Source organism: Diceros bicornis, chromosome 37, assembly GCF_020826845.1.
Source record: "Diceros bicornis minor isolate mBicDic1 chromosome 37, mDicBic1.mat.cur, whole genome shotgun sequence".
NCBI classification, from domain to species: Eukaryota; Metazoa; Chordata; class Mammalia; order Perissodactyla; family Rhinocerotidae; genus Diceros; species Diceros bicornis.
In genome coordinates, this window is record NC_080776.1 from 21,689,796 (window position 1) to 21,714,527 (window position 24,732).

At 42.1% G+C, this 24,732-nt stretch overlaps 2 protein-coding genes across 2 annotated transcripts; both read left to right on the top strand.

The window, feature by feature from the left end:
* The first annotated feature begins 1,632 nt into the window (after nucleotides 1–1,632).
* On the top strand, nucleotides 1,633–2,541 carry LOC131399314 (UDP-glucuronosyltransferase 1A10-like). Its single transcript, XM_058533484.1, has one exon. It carries the CDS (start codon nucleotides 1,633–1,635, stop codon nucleotides 2,539–2,541), a length of 909 nt encoding a protein of 302 aa, XP_058389467.1.
* Nucleotides 2,542–8,771: 6,230 nt separating this feature from the next.
* LOC131399315 (UDP-glucuronosyltransferase 1A10-like) lies at nucleotides 8,772–9,674 on the top strand. The gene has a single exon (XM_058533485.1). It carries the CDS (start codon nucleotides 8,772–8,774, stop codon nucleotides 9,672–9,674), a length of 903 nt encoding a protein of 300 aa, XP_058389468.1.
* Nucleotides 9,675–24,732: the final 15,058 nt, after the last annotated feature.

The window sequence follows — 24,732 nt, forward strand, 5'->3', positions numbered from 1 at the left end:
ACTCATTCATGCACTATTTTATTCACTTTTATTGTTTTGGTGAGGATGATTGACCCTGAGCTAACATCTGTGGCCATTTTTCTCTAGTTTTGGTATGTGGGATGCTGCCATGGCGTGTCTTGATGAGCAGTGTTAAGTCCGTGCCGGGTTCCCAAGTTGCAAACCCTGCGGGGGTGAAGTGGAGCCCGCGAATTTAACCACTGTGCCATCAGGCTGGCCATATTTTCTAGGTTTGTATTTATTGCTGTTCTCAATCCATACAAAGATCGCTTGTGTTTTGGCATGGCTAATTCCCAAGTTGCTTAAACGTGGGAAACATTTGTGTAGGGCTTCAAGTTTGCCATGCAATTTCAAAGACATTTTCCAAATGCATCTCCTGTGCAAACCTTGTGAAAAATGTTCCACATAACCCTGAACCTTACAACATCCTCAATGTTTAGTTCGTCCCCACCAACTGTAAGTAGCATACAGAAGAGTACACTAAAGCTACCTCGAAATTATCCTCTCCTGCCCACTTGGGGACTTTTGGTGGATTTTTTCAAGAGCCTATTTAGGCTCTACCTCTGGCATCTCCTCTGTCCAACCCAGCCTCCATCCAGGAATGAATGAGGCAGACAGGGAGAAAATCATTTTGACTTCAGCTAAAAGTTTGAGAGATTGAGAACAGCAATAGTGATTCAGTCCAATGCAGCAAACATTCCTTGCGCGCTTTCTCTGTGCGAGGCAGAGTATGGGTACTGTGGGAAGAAGGTGGAAGCATGAAGAAGATATGTCCCCTGACCTCAAGGAGTGCTTGGTAGAGTGTCAGAGACAGATACAGAGGTTCCTGAAGGAGGACACCAGGCCAATTGTCGGGAGCCCACAGTAGAGTTCTAGACAAATGCACGTGGAAACAGAAAAGAGAGGAGTCCCGGCAGAGTGCTTCTGGGCTGGTAACCACCCACTGAGTGTGTCATATGTAGGGAAAGTGATTTAAAATAGATGACAGTCACATTCCATCACACCCCTAGAATGGGCCATGTAGGTGGACTTGTCGATCTTATCTCAACATTTTGGAGGCCTCAGAGGGTTTGGAGATGGAACAAGACCAGCAGGAAAGCCAGGCGTCTCAGAGACCCTTGTGAACCTGAGTTCCAGTGCCAGTGAGGAGGTCACTGGTGAGGGGCTTCAAGCCTTTCCTTGGAACCCGGGATGCCAATCTTTTTCTGGACAAAGAGTCTTTGGTATTCAGGATAAAATCCAAATTTTCCTTTTGGACAAATTGCAAAAATACCAGCTTTATTCACATTTACTTTCCTTTTAATCTTTCTGAGTCCTCAGGATCCAGAAGTGTTGCTTAATACTTCTTGCTAAACTGCCCCTGCCGTACACCGCATGAACTCTGCCCAAGACAAAGGTCAAAAGCTCTTATCTGGAACACTAACATATAAGCGTCTCAGCAAATGTTACTCATTCGTTAATGTTCTTATAAGTAAATCATAGGCCATGAATATAATTTTTTTGCCTTAATGAATGTATAAATACACGCCCACTCCCAGGGCGGATTTTGTGCCTGTAACTCTTCTGCCGGCTGTGTTACACGAGCCTAGAACCCAAGCAACTTGATTGCTCCTGGCTGTAGTTATCCAACTGATGGCTCCTGCAATGTTGACTGGCTTCCTTCCTCTATGTGTGTGTCTCCTGCTGACACCTGGCTTTGCCGAGGCCGGCAAGCTGCTGGTGGTACCCATGCATGGGAGCCACTGGTTTACCATGCGTTCGGTTGTGGAGAAACTTGTCCACAGAGGGCACGAGGTGGTCGTAGTCATGCCAGAGGTGAGTTGGCGCCCCGGAAAATCGTTGAATTTTACAGTCAAGACTTATTCCACGTTTTACACCCTGGAGGACTTGAATCAGCAGTTCAGGATTTTCGCCGAGGCTCAATGGAAAGCTCGGGAACAAAGTCTCATTTCTATGATAAGGAATTTACCCAGCAATAAAGTTTTTGAATACTATTTTTCACATTGTAGGAGTTTGTTTAATGACACAAAACTAGTAAAATACCTAGAAGAGAATTCTTTTGATGCAGTGTTTCTAGATCCTTTTGATATGTGTGGCTTAATTGTAGCCAAGTATTTTTCCCTCCCGTCTGTGGTCTTCACCAAGGTTGTATTTTGCCACCATCTTGAAGAAGCTACACAGTGTCCCAGTCCTCCTTCTTATGTTCCTAGAATGTTCTCAGTGTTCTCGGATGCCATGACTTTCAGGGAGAGAGTGTGGAATCAAATCTTGCACTTGGAGGAACATTTACTTTGCCACTATTTCATCAAAAATGTTTTAGAATTTGCTTCTGAGCTTCTCCAAAAGACTGTCACGGCATATGATCTCTTCAGCCATACGTCAGTTTGGCTGTTACGTAGTGACTTTGTCATGGAGTATCCCAAACCGGTGATGCCTAACATGATCTTCATTGGCGGCATCAACTGCCATCAGGGAAAGCCGCTGTCAAAGGTGAGTCACCTTTCCTTTAGCATATTAAGAACAAGGTGGCTCTGGACCTAAAAAGAGATTCCTTACCATAGTGTGATTTGTCATTGAGATTCGTCGCATTTGTAATTTCTTTCTAGTTGAACGAATTATTTTGCACCAATTCATTTAATTGTATTATCAAATTGTATAAAGCTGCCCTGTTCGATACGCATATGTATACAGTTGATATAATTGTATCTAATTTCCAGGCTGCATTTTCATTACTGTTTTTGGAAAAATACTGAAAAACACAGTAAGAAATGAAACTTCTCTTTTTGTTAATTCAATGCCACCACCTCCAGGAAAATGCTCTTAGAAGTTTTGTATGCATCTGTTCCAATTTTTCTGAAATTATTTTATATATATGCATATATCTAATGTAAATCTTCACATGCATTTTATTAAAATGAAATCTAGTAGCAGACTGGACATATTGTTCTTTAGTTTGCTTTTTTCACTTGCTAATAAATTCTGGACATCTTGACAGTCACTTCATACAAATCTGTCACATTCTTTCTAAAAGTTGCATAAAGAATTCTTTACTGTGGATGCACCATAGTTTATTCAATAACTAATAGTGATAGATGTTTAAGCTTTTTCCACTGTTTCCTTTTATAAGCAAGACTGTACTAGACATTCTTTTTTTTGTTCTTTTGTGAGGAAGATTGGCCCTGAGCTAACATCTGCCAATCCTCCTCTTTTTCCTGAGGAAGACAGGCCTTGGGCTAACATCCGTGCCCATCTTCCTCTACTTTATATTGGACGCCGCCACAGCATGGCTTGACAAGCGGTGCATAGGTGTGCGCCCGGGATCCGAAGCGCGAACCCCGGGCCGCTGCAGCGGAGCGGGAGCACTTAACCGCTTGTGCCACTGGGCCGGCCCCTGTACTGACATTCTTAAGTAATTTCTTTACACTCATACATTTCAAATGCTTGCTCTTATCTCAGTAGGCGAGAGTCCTTAGGAGGAGGGTTTCTGGATCAAATGGTATGCACATATTATATTTTAATAAATTGGACGAATTGCTTTCAAAATACTGAACAGCCTGACACTTTGGTCAACAGTATATGAGAGCTTTAGTTTTTCCATCTCCTCTCCAGCTACAGATGTTGTCAAAGTTTTAAATGTTTTGGCAAAATATTCTACATAGCTGCTTCAATTTTCATTTCGTATTTCATAGATATATTGGCCATTTTCATTTCCTCTTTTGTGAATTATGTATTCACATTCTTCAATCATTTTTTATAGGGCTGTCTCTTTTTAGCTAATTACTATAAGTCTCTTGAGTATTGGGAATATTAACACTTAGCTTTCCATGTGTGTTGTAAATAGTTTTCCTTGGCTATTGTTCATCTTTTGTCATTCAGGATTTTCGTGTTCGTAGTCAAACTGGTTAACTTTTTCTTTAATGGTTTCTGCACTTCAACTTGTTTAGGTCTTTCCAAGCCTGAGATATAGAAATACTTTTTCCATATTATGTCAATGTTTTAATTCCTCCAATCAATAGTTTTATTTCTTACAATGAGAACTTTATATGATGTAAAGATCTAACTTTATTATCTTTCTAAAAGGATAGTCCATTGTCTCAACATCATTTAATAAAAAATCTACTGTTCATCCATAGAATTGAAATGCATCTTTATCTTATTTCAAATTTTCAAATTTATCTGCATCTGCTTTTGAACTCTAAGTTTTCTTCCACTGATTTATTTATGTATTCCTGGGCCATTACCATATTTTGATTATAGTAGTTTTGTAGTAAGTTTTAATACCTGTTCGGGCAAGCCCCATACTCACTGTTCTTTCTTCAAATTTTCTCAGTTATTCTCATAAGTTATTCTCCTTCACAAAACTGAATATTGTTTTATCTAGTTCCAAAAAATACAAATAAACCATTAGGGCTGTGTTAATATTACATAAAATATTTTTATTAATTTGAGAAAGAATGACATCTTTTTGCTATTAACTTTTCCTATTCAAGATATAGTATTCTTCGTTTATTCAGATCTTGTTTTATGTCTATCAATGAAATTTTGCGTTTTACTTTATATGTCTTGTATTTTTCTTATTAAAATTTGTTCCTAGGCATTTTATTATTTTTGAAAGTCTTGTGAAGAGGACATTTTTTCATTTCTATTTTGGACTGGTTATTGGTCAAGTATAGCTTGCTTTTGTACATTTGTCTTGTATCTAGCCATATTACTAATTTCTCTTATTAGTTTGTAAGATTTCTTAGTTATAAAATATCATTTACAAATTTTAAGCCCCCCACTCATAGCTCTTACTTTGCTTTATTGGAGCAAAACGTTCAAATAATTAGTTCAAAACAATTATTCAATAGTTCCTGAATAATGTTGAGTAGTCGGCCCAGGCATTTTGAAAGTGGTTTGGTCACTTGCAATTGAAAAGATCTTACAGGAGTAAGATTCCTGGCAAAGCACAGTCTCTAAATCCCGACGAAACACCTGCTGGCTCATCTCAGTCTGTTACTTTATTAGGGACGTACTCTGCATTTTTATCTATTGATCTGGCTGCTCACAAGGCTCAGTACATTTTATAAGAGAGTCGTATTCTCTCACTTATTGGAGCCTGGTTTTCTCCTTTGAACTGAGGAGTGGTTAGGGATGGAGAGTACCCTCAGTGAATTAACGTTGTGTACACTTTGATTACGTAACTCATCCTACTCACAGCCTGACCAAGTCCATCTAGGACAGTGTTCTCTAAGGACTCTGCTCACTTTGCCTTGCCCACAGTGGGCACCAAGATCCTCACATAATTGTGGAAGTTTCACCCAGATTAGGTACACGCAGATGTACACACACGAAATCTAAGACCATAATGATGGATTTATTTAGCATGACTGAAGGCAAGCAAATGAGAGTTCAAGTATTGTTTGGACTGTAGGATGCACAGACTTGTTAATGCATCCCATTTTTATGAGAAAAATTCTTCAGAATAAAAATAATTAAGCACTTTCCATCAGACATATGCTAAGTGAATTTAAGTGATTTTGTAGCAGAAAGCATGTTATTTTGTTTGTGTAAATTCAAGATGGTGTATCAGGGATTGGCAAACTTTTTTGTAAAGGGCTAACATTTTAGACTTTGCAGGCCATATAAGGTCTCTGTTGCGTTATTTTTTGTTCTTTTGTTTGTTTACAGCTCTTTAAAATGTAAAAACCATCCTTAGCTCACGGGTCATACAAAAACACTTCACTCAGATTTTCCTGTCCCTTTGGACGTGGGCAACAAGATTTCTGGGCCCCTCAGGCAAAAGTCCGAAGTGAGACCAGTGAGGAAGAAGAGGACTCGAGTAGGAAAACATAAGTTTTAGATATATTGTAATATTCTGCTCACCCTGAAAAAAACATTACACCAACAGGTAATAGGAAATATATTTGTGTTAGTGAGTGCTACTGGCACAAGGCAGGATTACTCACAGGAGTAATAATTTTAAATTTAAAACATTAGGGAGATAACCTAGATCCTTCTGATGAACTGTGGGCCCATGGTTTGCATTTGCATTTATTTTTAAGAAAAGTGCTGTGATTGGATGCAAAGCTCAAGTTTTTGCTACTACAGTTTGGGTCAACTCTCCCCCTACACACACCCTTCCATCAGGAACAGCAAATGTATGGAAGCTGGGTGATTTTGCAACGCTCTTGACCTCCAGGTGCCCCTCATTTAGGATCTGCACATGTCCCTCAACCCTCATGCCTGAGAGGACAAGCAGTCTCTGTCCTGGCCCATCTGGACTCCCCTTCTCCTTGGTTGTCTCACTCTGGCTTTTCCCTGGGGGCCAGAAATCTTGTCCCCCATATCCAACGGGACGAGACATTTCCTGGGTCACGTCACGGACTTTCTCTCCACTGTACCTCCTGGGGCTGCCTAGACTAGCCCTTCCCAAAGGGAAAAAGCAAAAGCCTTTTCTTTCTTCCTGGAAGAGATAGTCGATTCCATAGACTTTCTTTGGAAGTGTTTTGAGAGGTGTGGTGGATTCGATCGGAGATGTAAAAGAAACTTTCCACTCCAAACAAATGGACTGAAGGTATATTTTATTATATAGAGGAGAGCAAATGTGATAGTCCACACACAGATCCGAATAGGTCAAGTAATGAGAGGGAAATGATACAAATCGATCAGAAAGGGAAACACCAGATCGACCGAGATAGAAGCAGATCCGAATAGGTCGTATAATAAGAGGGAAAAATATCAGATCAGAAAGAGAAACACCAAATCGACTGAAGGGAAGTAACATAAATCAACCGGAAAGAGAAACACCAGGTTGATTGAAAAGAGAACACATCAGATTGGTTACTCACAACATCCACGCCCCTCTGCTAGGGAGACTTCCTTCAATTGACACGGCTCCGCAGGAATCCGATCATCAGAGGTCCTGGGCAAGGCGTCCCCTCCACAGGTGACACTCTCACCAGGCCTCAGTTTCCAGCAGTTTATATAGCATCAGTAATTTCCAGAGTAAGCAGTTACAGAGTTTGCAGAGCAAACATTTAGTGTTTCCATGCACAAGCAGTTATCAGTGGCCCACGCGCACTGAGACCCCTGGCTATCGTCCCAGCCCTGCAGTTGTGTACGTGCATTGTTCTCTGTGGTTATCGTCCCAGCCCAGCACAAATGGCCAGTCTGCCACGAGCTGGACCCAATGAGCCTTGTAATGTTACAATTTGCAGACACCCACCAAAGAGCCTTGTAATGTTACAATTTGCAACTTTCACTGTGGGAGAAGGGCCGGCCCCGGGGGAGAGAGGCCAGTTCCCACCACGTAGAAAGCAGCTTTATATTTCTTTGTGTGCTGGTGGCTGTAGGTCAATGGAACGGCCAAACATCGCTGTACTCATGTCAAGACAGGAAGCTATTATGCAAGTTACTAAGAGATACTGAAATGTGATGGTTCTACTCTGAAGTTTTGCAGACTTGAGTTCAGAATCTGACTGGGCTAGGTCTGTGCTAGAGGTAGGAGGGCTGGAGGAGGTCTGGTCCAGGGGGCAGACTTGGGAAGTGGAAATACCCACACAATGTGCACAAATGCACAGAGGGGAGCCTGGAACTGTGTCTAGGAAAATCAGAGAGGGCTCCAGAGAGACGTGACTCAGAACTGGAATGGGAAGGCTGTCTGGGAAAGTGGGGAGGGCAACCAGCCTCACAGACACTCCACTGCCAGCCCTGCTTTGTCGTTTCATGCTCTCTTGGATATAGGCCAGCGGCCTCTCGAACACTGAGTCTCAGACCAGCCTGGCCCCTCCTCAGTCTAGGACAGAGCTGGGGCCCACACCTGCCTTGGAGAGGTGGAAAGAGCGAGAGCTCAACCATTTTCAGTGCGGCCATGAGTCAGGTACCTGGGGCTCTGCAGAGGTGTCCTCAGGTGAGTGCATATTAACTTGGAATTGCTCTCCACAGCCTCTGGCTGTAGAAGCCAGACGAATGCTGCCCAGAAGCACCTGGACACCAGGCCAATTGTGGAGAGACCACAGCAGAGGTCTAGACAAAGGAATGTGGAAACAGAGAGAAAAGAGAGGAGTCCCAGCAGAGTGCTTCTGGGCTGGTGACCACCCACTGGGTGTGTCATGTCTAGGGAAAATGATTAAAAACAGATGACAGTCACAGTCCATCACATCCCTAGAATGGGCCATGTAGGTGGACTTGTCAATCTTATCTCAGCATTTTGGAGGCCTCCGAGGGTTTGGAGATGGAACAAGACCAGCAGGAAAGCCAGGCATCTCAGAGACCCTTGTGAACCTCAGTTCCAGTGCCAGTGAAGAGGTCACTGGTGAGGGGCTTCAATTCTTTCCTTGGAACCCGGGAAGCCAATCTTTTTCTGGGCAAAGAGTCTTTGGTAGTCAGGATAAAGTCCAAATTTTCCTTTTGGACAAATTGCAAAAATACCAGCTTTATTCACATTTACTTTTCTTTTTATCTTTCTGAGTCCTCAGGATCCAGAAGTGTTGCTTAATACTTCTTTCTAAACTGCCCCTGCCGTACACCTCATGAACTCTGCCCAAGACAAAGGTCGAAAGCTCTTATCTGGAACACGAACAAATAGGTGTCTCAGCAAATGTTACTCATTCGTTAATGTTCTTATAAGTAAATCGTAGGCAATGAGTATAATTTTTTTTCTTTAATGAATGTATAAATACACGCCCACTCCCAGGGCGGGTTTTGTGCCTGTAACTCTTCTGCCGGCTGTGTTACACGAGCCTAGAACCCAAGCAACTGGATTGCTCCTGGCTGTAGTTATCCAACTGATGGCTCCTGCAATGTTGACTGGCTTCCTTCCTCTATGTGTGTGTCTCCTGCTGACACCTGGCTTTGCCGAGGCCGGCAAGCTGCTGGTGGTACCCATGCATGGGAGCCACTGGTTTACCATGCGTTCGGTTGTGGAGAAACTTGTCCACAGAGGGCACGAGGTGGTCGTAGTCATGCCAGAGGTGAGTTGGCATGTGGGAAAATCGTTCAATTTTACGATGAAGACGTATTCCACGTTTTACACTCTGGAGGACTTGAATCAGCAGTTCAGGATTTTCTCCGACGCTCAATGGAAAGATCAGGGGCAAAGCATAGTTTCTGCGTTATTGAATTCACCCACCGGTCGTCTTTTTGAATACTATTTTTCACATTGTAGGAGTTTGTTTAATGACACAAAACTAGTAAAATACCTAGAAGAGAATTCTTTTGATGCAGTGTTTCTAGATCCTTTTGATATGTGTGGCTTAATTGTAGCCAAATATTTTTCCCTCCCATCTGTGGTCTTCACCAGGGGAGTATTTTGTCATTATTTTGAAGAAGGTACGCAGTGTCCCAGTCCTCCTTCTTATGTTCCTAGAATGCTCTCAGCATTCCCAGATGCCATGACTTTCAGAGAGAGAGTGTGGAATCATATCTTCCACTTGGAGGAACATTTACTTTGCCACTATTTCTTCAAAAATGTTTTAGAATTTGCTTCTGAGCTTCTCCAAAAGACTGTCACGGCATATGATCTCTTCAGCCATACGTCAATTTGGCTGTTACGTAGTGACTTTGTTGTGGAGTATCCCAAACCGGTGATGCCTAATGTGATCTTCATAGGTGGCATCAACTGCCATCAGGGAAAGCCGCTGTCAAAGGTGAGTCACCTTTCCTTTAGCATATTAAGAACAAGCTGGCTCTGAACCTAAACAAGATTCCTTACTAAACTGTGATTTGGCATTAAGATTTCTCGCATTTGTAATTTCTCTCTAGTTGAAGGAATTATTTTGCACCAATTTATTTAATTGTGTGTTGTCAAATTTTATAAAGCTGCCCTCTTTGATATGCAGGTGTATACAATTGATATAATTGTATCTAATTTCCAGGGTGCATTTCTTAATACTATTTTTGGAAAAATACTGAAAAACACAGTAAGAAATGAAACTTCCCTTTTTGTTAGTTCGATGCCCCGCCTCCAGGAAAATGCTCTTAGAAGTTTTGTGTGCATCTTTCCCAATTTTTCTGAAATTATTTTATATATATGCATATATCTAATGTAAATTCTCATGCCCATTTTATTAAAATGAAATCTCTTAGCCGACTGGACATATTGTTCTTTCGCTTGCTTTTTTCACTTGCTAATAAATTCTGGACATCTTGACAGTCACTTCATAGAAATCTGTTACATTCTTTCTAATAGTTGCATAAAATTCTTTACCGTGGATGCACCTTGTGTTTATTCAACTAATATTGATAGATATTTAAGCTTTTTCCCCTTTTCCCTTTTATAAGCAAGAGTGTACTAGACATTCTTAAGTAATTTCTTTATACTCGTACGTTTCATATTCTTGCTCTTATCTCAGTAGGCGAGTCCTTAGGAGGAGGGTTGCTGGGTCAAATGGTATGCACATATTATATTTTAATAAATTAGATGAATTGCTTTCAAAATATTGAATAACCTGACACTTTGGTCAACAGTATATGAGAGTTTTAGTTTTTCCATGTCCTCTCTAGCTACAGATGTTGTCAAACTTTTAAATGTTTTGGCTAAACATTTTACATAGCTGCTTCAATTTTCATTTCGTATTTCATAGATATATTGGTCATTTTCATTTCCTCTTTTGTGAATTATGTATTCACATTCTTCAATCATTTTTTATAGGGCTGTCTCTTTTTAGCTAATTACTATAAGTCTCTTGAGTATTGGGAATATTAACACTTAGCTTTTTATACGTGTTGCAAATAGTTTTTCCTTGGCTATTGTTCACCTTTTGTCATTCAGGGTTTTCATTTTTCAGTAGTCAGCTAGTTAACTTTTTCTCTGATGGTTTTTGGACTTCAACTTGTTTAGGTCTTTCCAAGCCTGAGATATATAAGTATTTTTTCCATATTATGTCTTACTGTTTTAATTCCTCCAATGTCAATAGTTTTATTTCTTACCACGAGAACTTTACATGGTATAAAGATCTAACTTTATTATATTTGTAAATGGATAATCCATTGTCTCAACATCATTTAATAAAAAATCTGCTGTTCATTCATTGAATTGAAATGCATCTTATCATATTTAAAATTTTCATATCTATTTGCATCTGCTTTTGAACTCTAAGTTTTCTTCCACTGATTTATGTATGTATTCATGGGCCATTACCATATTTTGATTATAGTAGCTTCGTAGTAAGTTTTAATATCTGGCTGGGCAAGCCCTACGCTCACTATTCTTTTTTCTAAATTTTCTTGGTGATTGTCGTAGTTTAGTCTCCTTCACAAAATTGGAAATTGTTTTATCTAATTTCAACAAATAAAAATAAACCATTAGGGCTGTGTTAATGTTACATAAAATATTTTTACTAATTTGACAATGATTGACATCTTTTTGCTATTAACGTTTCCTATTCAGAATGTAGTATTTCTCTTTATTTATTGAGACCTTGTTTTATGTCTATCAGTCAAATTTTGCATTTTACTTTATATGTCTTTTATTTTTCTTATTAAAATTTATTCCTAGGTATTTTATTATTTTTGAAACTCTTGTGAACAGGGCAGTTTTTCATTTGTATTTTGAACTGGTTATTGGTAATTAAAGTATAGCTTTGTTTTTTGTACATTTATTCTGTATCTAGCCATACTACTAATTTCTCTTATTAGTTTCTAAGATTTCTTAGGTATACAATATCATCTGCAAATAATAATCCTCCTGACTCATACCTCTCATTTTGCTTTATCGGAGCAAAACATTGTTAAATAATTAGTTCAAAACAATTATTCAATAGTTCCTGAGTAATGTTGAGTAGTCAGTCCAGCCGGTTTGAATTGGGGTTCAGTCAATTGCAATTGAAAAGATTTTACGGGAGTAATATTCCTGGGAAAAGCACAGTCTCTAAATCCCGATGAAACACCTGGTGGCTTATCTCAGTCTATTACTTTATTAGGGATGTACTCTCCATTTTTATCTATTGATCTGGCTGCTCAGAAGGCTCTGTACATTTTCTAAAACAGTCATATTCTCTCACTTATTGGGAGCCGGATCTCCCCCTTTGAACTAAGGAGAGGTGAGGCATGGAGTGTGCACTCAGTGAATTTACGTTTTGTACACTCTGATTACGTAACTCGTCCTACTCACAGCCTGAATCAAGTCCATCTAGCACAGTGTTCTGTAAGGACCTCTGTTCATCTCTTCTTTGCCACAGTGGGCACCAGGATGCTCACATAACTGAGAAAGTTTCACTCAGATTAGGTACACACACACATACACACACAGGCACACACACACGAAATCTAAGACCATAATGATGGATTTATTTAGGATGACTGAATGCAAACAAATGAGAATCAAAGTATCATTTGGACTGTAGGATGTGCAGACTTGTATAATGTATCCCATTTTTATGAGAAAAAGTTTTTGGCATGTATATAATTAAGCAGTTTCCATCAGACATGTGCTAAAAGTGAATTTAAGTGTTTTTGTAACAGAGAACATGTTATTTTGTTTGTTAAAAATCAAGATGCTGTATCAGAGATTGGCAAATGTTTTTGGAAAGGGCCAGAGAGTAAATATTTTAGACTACAGGCCATATACGGTCTCTGTTGCATTATCTCTTTTTTTTTTTTGGTGAGGAAGCCTGGCCCTGAGCTAACAAGTCAGGCTCCTGGGGCTCTGCAGAGGTGTCCTTAGGTGAGCGCATATTAACTTGGAATTGCTCTCCAGAGCCTCAGGCTGTAGAAGGCAGCCAAGTGCTGCCCAGAGGCACCTGGCTGTGGCTGTCGAGTACTGATGGTGCAGCAGGTGGGTCTAAACCCTGCTCCCGCCCCTCCTTAGGCAGTGGTCAATAAGACAGCTGACGGAGGCGAGCCTCGCCCTCCCTGTGCCACCTACACCTGTGTGGCATTGTTTGTTTGCCTGTCTCCCCTGCTAGACATGTGCTCCTCTGGGCCAGGGGTGAGTCTCCATCCTTTTTTTTTTAGAAAAACAGACTTTATTCTTTAGAGCAGTTTTAGGTTCAGAGCAAAACTGAGTGGGACGTACAAAGACATCCCATAGACCCTCTTGGTCCTGTTTGGTCCATCGTGTCTAGTCCAGCAGGTGCTCAGCAGGTGTTTGGTGAAGAGTGACTTTTCAGCCAACTGATGGGAAGGTGAAATAATGCTGTTTCTGAAACCGAAGAGACTACTATTTTAGGCCTAGTAAAATTAGGCATGGCTCTCGGCTCTTGGCAAGACCAGGCTGCGGTTGTCTTGATGGCGAGGAGCTGCAAGTGAGCTTCTCCCCTTTACTCTCAATGATGGCGCCAAGCACCACCCGGGCGCCTCCTGCACCCTCGCCCTCCACCCGAGGGTGGGGCCCCGCAGCCTCCTGAACCAGCGAGTTCAGTGTGGCTCATAGGTCACCCAGAGGGGGTTAGAGATAATAGAGCCACATATGCTTTTATATCCACCTATTATAGAGAGACATCGACAAAATATATGGAAGCACATAAAGTTTTATACATGTCTGATTGTATATATCCAGAAATACATATAAAATATATAGTTTTATATATGTTAAAGAATATATATGTATAAAGGTTTTATATATGTGAAATGTTGCGTGCATTTATGAATATAAAGTAAGCGTAATTCTCAAAGAGGCATTCTGATCTCAAAGATGGTCCTTTACCACAGAGCCTTGGATACAGTGTAACTACAAAAGTAAACTTTCATCAAATCACCTATGCACACTGTTTATTTTTCTGACCTTGTTTCAGATGGGCAGGTTAGCTCTTGGGAAAGGGATACACACAGGGTGTTCTACCTTGCTTGGGAAGGAGTCGTAGTCTGAATCTCATCTGTCCAAAGACAGGGAAACATCACTTGATGATAGAGTGTGTTATGTATGTGTGTGTTTGAGTGTGTACATGTGTGTGTGTGCTGTGTCTCAGGCCCCATGTAGGCCATTTTCCTGAGAGTCTCCTGTAACAATCAATCTCCTTGAGTCTGTCCACGGGAATTACACTCAGGGATGTAATTAAATATGTTAACAAGAACTGCAGATCATCATTCAGGAGAACATTAAAATAGTGTTAATCGGGGGAAAAAAAGAAATCACTTCCAGTCTTTTTCAATTTTTGGTGAGTTTCAACAGAATTGATTACTGGGTCCAGCTGGAAGGAATTTAGGTTCAGTCTATACAGTTCAGGGCCGGGGTTCCAGCTCTGGAGAATGAGGATGGATGAGTTTATACAACAATAAAAGATCGTTGCTTCCCCATTTCTCTCAGATTCTGGGTCCATTCCAAAATTCAAATTCAAATGTATCTGTTAATGAGGGAACTCAATGCTTCCCACCAAGATTATTTGTTTCAACTTTTTATTATCAAAGTTTTCAAGCATGCAGAGAAGGAGAGACTATAGGGTAATGGACACCCATGTGTCCACCCCCAGGTTAAGTAATTTTCAATATTTTGCTGTACTGATTCATCTATCCCCTTTATTTCTTTCTTGAGAAAAATTTTTTTGACTTTTTTTTTTTTTTTTTGGTGAGGATGATGGGCCCTGAGCTAACATCCGTTGCAAATCTTCCTCTTTTTGCTGAGGAAGATTAGCCCTGAGCTAACATCTGCGCCCATCTGCCTCTATTTTGTATATGGGACGCTGCCACACCATGGCTTGACGAGTAGTGCATAGGTCCACGCCCGGGATCTGAAGCTGTAAGCCCCCAGCTGCTGAAGCTGAGCACGTGAACTGAACCACTACGCCACTGGGCCGGCCCCTTGACTGTCAGTTTTTAGAGAAAGTTCTTGACATGTCGTTCCGTTCCTCAATACTTCACTAAATATGAAAAAATAAGGAAATTGTTACATAACCACAATATCATTATCACACCTAATCAAATCAATAATTCTTTATCTAATTTCCAGTCTATAATTAAATTTCCTCAATTGTCTCAAAAAATGTCTCTTACCTAGAGGTCAGTGGAATAGAGTTGAGAATCTAGAAATAAACTAATACATCTATGGCCAGATTGATTTTTTTTATTGAGGTCATAATAGTTTATAACATTGTGAAATTTCAGTTGTACCTTATTATTAGTCAGTCACCATATATATGTGCCTCTTCACCCCTTAGGCCCATTCCCCAGCCCCCCTGCCCCTCTGGTAACCACTAATCTGTTCTCTCTGTCCATGTGTTTGTTTATCTTCCACATATGAGTGAAATCATATGTCTTTCTCTTTCTGACTTGTCTTTCTCTTTCTGACTTGTTTCGCTTAATACCCTCAAGGTCCATCCAGGTTCTTGCAAATGGGACGATTTTGTCATTTTTACGGCTGAGTGGTATTGCATTGTGTATATATACCACATCTTCTTTATCCATTCATCAGCTGATAGGCAGTTAGGTTGCTTCCATGTCTTGACTATTGTCAATAATGCTGCAGTGAACATAGGGGTGCATAAGTCTCTTTGTATTGTTGATTTCATGTTTTTTGGGTAATACCAAGTAGTGGGATAGCTGGATCATAGGGTATTTCTATTTTTAATTTTTTGAGAACTCTCTTTACTGTTTTCCGTAGTGGCTGCACCAGTTTGCATTCCCGCCAGCGGTGTATGAGGGTTCTCTTTTATCCACATCCTCTCCAACACTTGTTATTTTTTGTCTTGGTAATTATAGCTATTCTGACAGGTATAAGGTGATATCTCATTGTAGTGTTTTTTTTTTTTTTTTTTTGTGAGGAAGATCAGCCCTGAGCTAACATCCATGCTAATCCTCTTCTTTTTCTGAGGAAGACTGGCCGTGAGCTAACATCTATTGCCAATCCTCCTTCTTTTTTTGCCCCAAAGCCACAGTAGATAGTTGTATGTCATAGCTGCACATCCTTCTACTTGCTGTATGTGGGACGCGGCCTCAGGATGGCCGGAGAAGCGGTGCGTCAGTGCGCACCCGGGATCCGAACCCGGGCCGCCAGTAGCAGAGTGTGTGCACTTAACTGCTAAGCCACGGGGTAGGCCCTCATTGTAGTTTTGATTTGCATTTCCCTAACGATTAGTGATGTTGAGCATCTTTTCATGTGTATGGCCAATTGATTTTTGACAAAGGTGTCAAAATCATTCAGTGGGGGAAGAATAGTCTCTTCAACAAATGGTGCCGAGACAACTGGATATCCACATGCAAAAGAATGAAGTTGGACCCTTACCTTCACACTATATATAAAAATTAACTTAAAATGGATCAAAGACCTAAATATAAAAGCTAAAATTATAAAATTCTTAGAAGAAAACATTGGATAAACTCTTCACAACCTTCGATTTGGCAATGGTTTCTTTGATATGACACCAAAAGCACAAGAAACAAACAAAATAGATAAATTGGACTTCATCAAAATGAAAGACTTTTGTGCATCAAAGGACACCATCAATAGAGTGAAAAGATAACCCATAGAATGGGAGAAAATATCTGCAAATCATATATCTGATAAGATTATAGCATCCAAAAATAGATAAAGATCTCAAACAACCCAATTAATAAATGAGCAAGGGCCTTGAATAGACATTTCTTCAAAGAAGATATAGAAATAGCCAACAAGCACATGAAAAGATGCTCAACATCATTAGTTACTAGGGAAATGCAAATCAATACCACAGTGGTGTACCACTTCACACCTAATAAGATGACTGTACTAAAAAAAAAACCAAAAGAACAAAACAAAACGGAAAATAACAAGTGTTGGCAGGAATGAGAAGAAACTGAAACACTCATACGCTGCTGGTCGGAATGTAATATGGTGCAGCCATTGTGGAAGGTAGTTTGGCAGCTCCTCTGTAAGTTAAACATGGAATTACCATATGACCCAGCAACTCCACTCCTGGTTGTACACCCAAAGAATTGAAAACATGTACTCAAACAAAAACTTGTACAGGAATGGTCATAGCAGCACTACTGACAACAGCCAAAAGGTGGAAACAACCTAAATGTCCATCAGCTGGTGAATGGATAAACAAAATGTGATCTATTTACACAATGAAATATTATTCAGCCATGAAAATGAATGAAGTACTGATACATGCTCAACATGAATGAACTTTGAAAACATAATGCTAAGTGAAGGAACCCAAACACAGAAGGCCACATGTTGTATGATTCCGTTCTGGAAATATCCAGAATAGGCAAATCCATAGAGACAGAAAGCACATTAGTGGTTGCCAAAGGCTGGTACGAAGGGGGAATGGAGAGTGACTGCTTAATGGGGAAGGGGTCACCTTTTGGGCTCACGAAAGGTTCTGGAACTAGATAGTGGTGACGGTTGCACAACATTGTGACTGTACTGAATTGTACACTTTAAAATGGTTATGATGGTCAATTTTATATCATGTATATTTTACTACAATTTTAAAAAAGAGATAAAAATATCTTTTAACCCTTGATTTGTTTGAATCAGGAGACATGTTTCCCATGTTGCATCATTTCTTCTAACACTGTTAATCTGTAACTGTTCCCTCTCTTCTTAAAAGTGCTGTGATTTGTTGTAGTAACTGGGTCAATGTCCCGTAGAATGTTCCCTGTTCTAGCTGTCTGATTGCTCTCTTGTGCCGGCGTTGGACTTGTTCCTGTAAACTAGAAGTTAGTATAGGTTCACTGACCCAGGTACCGCTTTTTTGGCAAGCACACGTCATCGATAGTGCTGTGTACTTAGTATTACATCACATCAGAAGGCACCTCCACATCTGGCTGTTCTACTTTTAGTGATTCTGACATTGATCTGAGTGCAGAGTCACATTGTCACATGTCTACTTTGGCTTCCCAGTGGTCCTGAGGGAACCAGGACCTTGTGACTGTCATGGGTTAGGTTGGAAACGTTTTACCCTATGGTCTTTTGGTATGGATTTGGGGAACCAAGACATTGTTGATGCAGTTGACAAAGCTCTGTGTCATCTAGCCTCTGCCAGCCTCTCCAGCCACATCCTGTTCTCTCTTCATGTTCCAGCCACACTGCCTGCTTCTAGTCTCTCATACCACCATGTTCCATCCTACCTTGGGGCCCTCATACCTGCTGTTCCTCTCTCTGGAATCCTGTTTCTTCCATTCACAACTGAACTAAATTCACTTATCCTTTCGAGTTTGGTTTCGATACTTCCTTTGGGAAACTTTCCATGATCCCCAGGTAAGGTCACACACTCCAGTTATGGATTCTCATGGGGCGTGGTATCTCAGCAGTTATCACAATGACAATTAGGAATTCTTGGACAACTCTGTATAGTGTGCTGTGAGCTTCCTGAGGGCAGGAACCACATTTGGCTTTTCTGTTGCCCAATCTCCAGCACCCAGCCAGGTACTGGGAGCACATTTGCTAGATGAATGAAAACACAGTGGAGTAGAGGGGTGTGCCATAGGATCTTGGCCTCAGAAGGTGTTCTAAGAGGAAGAAAGGCACCAGCTCCTGTCAGACTCCTTAGCCTCTGGATTTTGCCACTCCTATTGGGAGGACAAAGAGACCTGCAGGACAGGATAAGCGGAAATGCTTGCCCATGTCCTATATTTCAGTCAAACTGCTTTTTGAAAATTCAGATCTACTCTCCAAGCCTTCTCACTGTCAAAGAAGGGAGCAGAGGAGACTGGTCACTGTAAGGGATCGCATGGCAAGTGAGAAATTGCTAGTGGCTAAGAGGACTTTCAGGAGCAAGAGCGTCTACTGTGTGGTTTTAAGTAGTTTTCTCTGTGCTGTGTTGATACAGCGTCTACCTTAGGGACCCTTGACCTTCATAAAAGTTTTGCTACATGAAACAGCCTGGCATTTAGAGTTGCTACAGGGGCCTGCCTTTGGACCTGCTGGGAATAAGAACAGGCCCCACCGCCAGGCCATATGCTTTTTGCAGGCCTCTTGTTTAGCAACAAGAAGACCAGAGCAAGGGTCTATTAGGAAGGGCCCAGGCCAAGGTCCTTAGCAGCATGCGATCTGGTATGAAGAATCTGAGGTTTGTAGCACACCTTGCTTCTCCTCCCTCCACACACTTGCTGAAGCTTTTCTTCCTCCAGGTGTTCTGTTCTTAGAAAGAATCTGCTTAGCTCCTGCCTGCCCTGGAGGGGTGGACCTACCTGTGCTCCCTTTGTGACTATCTTGGGGTCTTACTGCTGTCTACGTGGACCCAAACCAGGATGCTGCCACCCTCCTGACTCTGAAACCCTGCTGGCACCCCTGCCCCTGGGAGGCTGCAATGAATTTGCATCTTGACTGTGTTCCTGGGGCCAGCCCTGTGTTTGGCCTGGCCCCTTCCATCCCGTTCCTCAACCTTCTTCTCTTTTCCCGAGTCCCAGCATGCCTCCGGAGTCAACAGGCATGAGTTAGGACAGGACCTCGCGTGCCAGTTCAGCTGTGCGTGACTAGCTCTGGACGAGTCTCTTCTAGCCATGCTAGGAGGCACCTCTCACTTGGACGGCCTGGTTTCCACATCCATCGTCCTCTTGGACCTCCCTCAGCAATGTATCAATCAGAACAAACATGACCCTGTCTCCCTGGGTCTCAGTTGAGAAACCTGAAAATCAGGAGATGGGTTACAGCCCTGGCTGATGGATGGCAGGGCTGGAAACCACCTCCAGGCTTTCTGACTCCTACCCCAGCCCTCTCATTGCATGCTGGCTAGACTTACACTTCTCAAATCTTAATTTCCTAAAGGTAAGTGGCAGATTACATGTCCATAGTGTCATCGACCAGCTTCTTCTCAAAAAAGAGCACATGGTTCTTTAAATGTTGTATTTCATGTGCAAATCCTCACAACTTGCAAAGAACAATGAAAATGAATGTGAGAATAAAACAGACAGGCAAATAAAAAGCTAGTTTATTCATTCAACAAAAATTTATTGACAGCTTACTGTATGCCAGGCATTATTCTAGACACTGGGCACACAGCAGAGAACAAAACAAATATTGTCCCTGCCGTCAAGGTTGCTCCCATTCAAGTTGGGGGAGAAACAGAATAATAAACAATAGGTTAGGAAGTGGTGAATGTGATGCTGAAAAATAAAGAGGGTAAGGGGTTTCAGAGTGATGGGCTGGGCTATTTGATGATGGGTTCATCAGAGAAGGTCTCTTTGAGATGACACTGACAGAACCTGAAAAGAAGGGAGGAGGCAACCCACATGGACATGTGAGTAAGAGTTGACATCTTGGTTTTTATCGTTACTTAGAGCAGAGGTTTGCAAACTACACTCCATGGGCCACATCTAACTTGCTTCCTGTTCATGTAACTAAAATTGTTGGAACACAGCCGTGCACATTTGTTTAGTGCTGTTTATGGTTGCTCTCCTGGTACAATGGCAGAGTTGAGTCACTGTCAAAGAGATTGAATGACCCATGAAATCTAAAATATATACTGTTTGGGCCTTTACAGAAAAAGTTTGCCAACCCCTGATCTAGAATAGCAATTCTCAAAGTGTGTTCTGGAACCCCTTGGGATCCCTGAGATCCTTTTAGAGGGTCATTGAGGTCAAACTATTTCATAATAGTACAAGACATTATTTGCTTTTTCCACTATCATCTTCTCATGATGGTACGGTAGAATTTTTCCAAAAGCTACATGATGTGTGATACTGCAAGCAATAGAATGCAGAAACAGGAGAGTCTCGCTGTCACCTATGAAGCCAGACATTAAGGGACTTGTAAAAAATGTAAAACAATGTCACTCTTCAATTTTTTTTTGGAAATATAGTTATTTTTCATGAAAGATTTTATTTATGTTAACTTATGATGGGTTTATTCCTGTTATCTTAAATAAATTAATGAGGAAGTATTTTAAAAATACTTCTAAATTCTAAAACAGTTCATTAGGATAGACGTAACTCACATAAACAAAAGTTTTGGGGGTTCTCACTCATTATTAAGATTGTAAAGGTGTCCTGAGACTGAGAAGTTTGAGAACAGCTGATCTAGAAGTAGCCAATTCTACTTTTCCTTTGGAAGCTGTAGAGGTTACCAAATAACGTTCTTTCCATAGGCAGCAAGCCTCAGTTCTTACCTGTAAAAGGATGGTCAGACCTACATTCTAAGGTGTGTGTTGCATGAGATGATGCTTGAGTGTTATGGGTTGAATTGTGTCCGCCAAAAAGATGTGTTGAAGTCCTAACACCCAGTACCTGAGCATGTGAACTTTTATGGAAATATAGTCGTTAGTTAAGTTGATATCACTGTGGGGAGTGGCCCTAATCCAAAATGACTGGTGTGCTTATACAAAGGGGAAATTTGGACACAGACAGACACAGGGGGAAGGTGAACATGAAGGCAAAGAGGGAGTGATGCTTCTAATGCCAAATAAAGCCAAAGACTGCCCACCAACCACCAGGAGCGAGGAGAGGGGCTGGAACAGACTCTCCCTCAGAGCCCTCAGGAGGAACCAACCCTGCCCCCGCCTTGATCTCAGACTTCCAGCCTCCAGGACTGTGGGAATAAATTTCTGTTGTTTAGGCCACCTGGTGTGTGGTACTTTGTTACAGGGGCCTAGGAAACTAAGACAACGGGAGATTGTTTTGTACCAGAAAGTGTTCTGCAGGTGTCAGGGGTCCAATGCTAGGGCCACCTTTTTCTTTCTACTGCTGGGTCTTCGAGTCACTACCATCAGATTGCCCTGACACGTGATGCTTTCCCATCGTTTTATATTTCTACATTTTCTTCCCTTTTTAAGTTTTCCACCTCCTCTTCTATCACTTTCCCTCCTCCTATAATTCTTGCCTTCACAGCCCAGGGCTGGGTCTTTGACTTGGGGAGACATTTTAGGAGGTACTTGTGGACCCCCAGAGTGCCCCTCAGTTCCCACCACATAAACCCACTGCCTGATCAGAGCCAGAGGGAGCCCCTGAGAGGGATGTGTTCAGACTCCCGAGGAGTAACTCGGCTAATTCTCGAAGCCCCTGGGTTGGAGGTGTGCAGATCCCACCCGCATATGACAGATGGGGCAATTCAGACCCAGAGTGGTGGGGTCACACAGCTCAGAAGGGGCAGACTGACTCCAAAATTCATGCTCTTAACCACAGTCAAGGTGAGAATTCTGGTCTAGAGCACATGTCGTTAGGATTAGATTCTGTGTTCTGATATAACAGAGAAGACCCTGTAACAGGGGTCTAACCAAGAGAAGAGAAGTGGGAAGTTATATCAGCCTTCTGTGTGCCCATGTGGCTTGCTGGAGCCCACCTTTCCTCCAGGCATCACTGTGGGAACGAGGGAACCCATATCAGAAGTGAGCCACTCTGTTGTGTTGTTTTGAATGGTGAATTATCTGGTGAATGGTCTGTTAAGACTTCCTTTCTGCTCTGAGAAAATTTGACAAGGAAGTGAAGAATCGTTGAGAGCTATTGATCTGTGGATGAATCATCGGTGCTGCAGAATCCAGAGGGCTCAGGACAGAGGGCTGGGCGGGCCTCCAGGGGCCTCTCCAAGTTGTCCTCAGACTGTGACTGACTCTGGAGAAGGAGAGGCAGATTGGTGGAGATGAGGAGGTAATTAAACCCAGAAGTTCAGGCGAAAGCTGATAAGGGGTCCAATTGCTTCCCTTTAAGTATGTGCTTAGAAATGGTTAAATATTAATTTAGGTTCTTTCTTGTAAAAGGTCAAAATTCAGAGCAAGGAGATATAGGCAGGATTTGTAGGCAGCAGCTCTGCAGTTTAGGAGTGTAAGGATTTGTTCTTGTTGCTGCCTGCACTCCCTCCAGCATGGCCTGCCTTCTCCGTGCATTTTGGAGAGTTTCTGCAGAGGTTTTCTTCTTAGGGCTGTGGGGCGTGGCTGTAGGTGAGAAGCTGCTGGTGGTCCCTCAGGATGGAAGCCACTGGCTCAGTATGAAGAACATAGTTGAGCCTCTCGGTAAGAAGGGGCATGACATCGTGGTGCTGGTGCCAGAAGTCAATTTGCTTCTGGAAGAATCCAAATACTACACAAGAAGAATCTATCCAGTGCCCTAGGATGAGGGGGAGATGAAGCGCCGCTACCGCTCTTTTGGAAAGCATCACTTTGCTGAGCGATGGCTCCTGAATGCTGCTCAGACTGAGTACAGGAATAACATGATCGTTATTGACATGTACTTCATCAACTGCCAGAGCCTCCTGAACCACTCTGAGACCATGAGTTTCCTCAGGGAGAGCAAGTTTGATGCCGTTTTCACAGACCCGGCCTTACCCTGTGGGGTGATCCTGGCTGAGTACCTGGGCCTGCCCTCCGTGTACCTCTTCAGGGGCTTCCCACTTTCCCTGGAATACGCCTTCACCATAACCCCAAGCCCGGTGTCCTACATTCCCAGGGGCTACACCCAGTTCTCAGATAGGATGACTTTCCCCCAAAGGGTGGTCAACTTCCTCGTTAGTTACTTGGAGAACTTCCTATTTTACTGTCTATATTCAAAGTATGAAGACCTCACATGGAATGTTCTCAAGAGAGATGTACAGTTACCTGCCTTATATCGCAAGGCCTCCATTTGGCTGTTAAGATACGACTTTGTGTTTGAGTATCCAAAGCCAGTCATGCCCAACCTGATCTTCATTGGAGGGATCAACTGCAAGAAGGAGAGAATCCTGTCTCAGGTGGGTGGCTTATTTCTTTCCATATGCTCCTGTTCTTCGTGGGCAACCTCATTCTTACACTCTCTGTCTTCTCTGTCATTTGGCTCCTTGAACCAACAGTCACCTGGGAGGGCTGCCTGAAGAACCAGCAGCAGGCAGGGGCTGCCAGGCTCGGGGAAGGGGCGTGTAGGAGATCTGGGGCAGAGGTTTTGTATGAAGACAGGGTTCTTGCCACCAACAGCAGGAGATATCTTTAGCTAGGTAATCTGGGGACAGTCACAGAATCAAAGAATGAACCTGAGAAATTTCTAGTCCCAATCCTACAGTATCTGTCTAGAAAACGGGTGAACGCTTGACCAACAGCATGCGGAGCTAAGAGGAGAGTCTCTGTTGCACCCTTCTCCCACGTCTGTGCCATGCATTTTCCCTGGGCCCTAAACCAGGGGTCAGCAAACTACAGCTCGTGGACCAGATCTGCCCAGAGGCCTGTTGTTATATGGCCCAGAGCTAAGAATGGTGTCTACATGTTTAAAGGGATGTGAAAACAACAGCAACAAAGAATAGGTGACAGAGATGTTTGTGGCCTGCTGAGCCTACATGCTTCCTATCTGACCCTTTACAGAAAAGGTGTGTTGACCTCTGACCTAAGGCAGGTGTGTCCCGATGCCCTCCTGACACATGGGGAAGAGGGCCCAGAGCTACTGTGGAAAATAAAAACTTGTGAGCCTGGGTGGTTCTGTTTGGTTTTTGTTTTAATATTTAGACTTTTGAAAGGCTTCAGACCACTCTGTCTTTCACAGCAGAATTCTCTTTTTCAGTGCATTTTTCTTCTGAGAGAAAGCCTCAGATAGGTCCCAAAGACCCTTACCACCATCCTTGAAGACCTGCGGATTTCTTTGTTGAGACTTTGGACAGTTGGGAGTTGTCATGATAAGTGGTGGGGGGAGGGGGCATGAGTGTAACTGGACTGGTTCCAGGGAGTATGGGGCAGAAATAGAAACCCCGTACGTCAGGAAAGTTGAACCAAGAAGTTAATAATCAAAAGGGTGATAGGAATCATTTGGCGTAGGAAGGAAAATAATACCATTTTTGGTACCTTGGACTAAGCATTCTATTTTTGTGAAAAGAGTTGTATTTAGTCCTGTTGAGAAACCAGATGGCAGTGAGTGAACTTTTGGGGCACCGTGAACCTTTATCTGTGCTTAAGTGACTTTTGTATCTCAGTTGTCACCCCAAGTTGTCACCACAGGGAA

Excerpts from the sequence above, each read along its gene's own strand:
- LOC131399314 (XM_058533484.1), top strand. The coding sequence starts at position 1,633 with ATGGCTCCTGCAATGTTGACTGGCTTCCTTCCTCTATGTGTGTGTCTC.
- LOC131399315 (XM_058533485.1), top strand. The coding sequence starts at position 8,772 with ATGGCTCCTGCAATGTTGACTGGCTTCCTTCCTCTATGTGTGTGTCTC.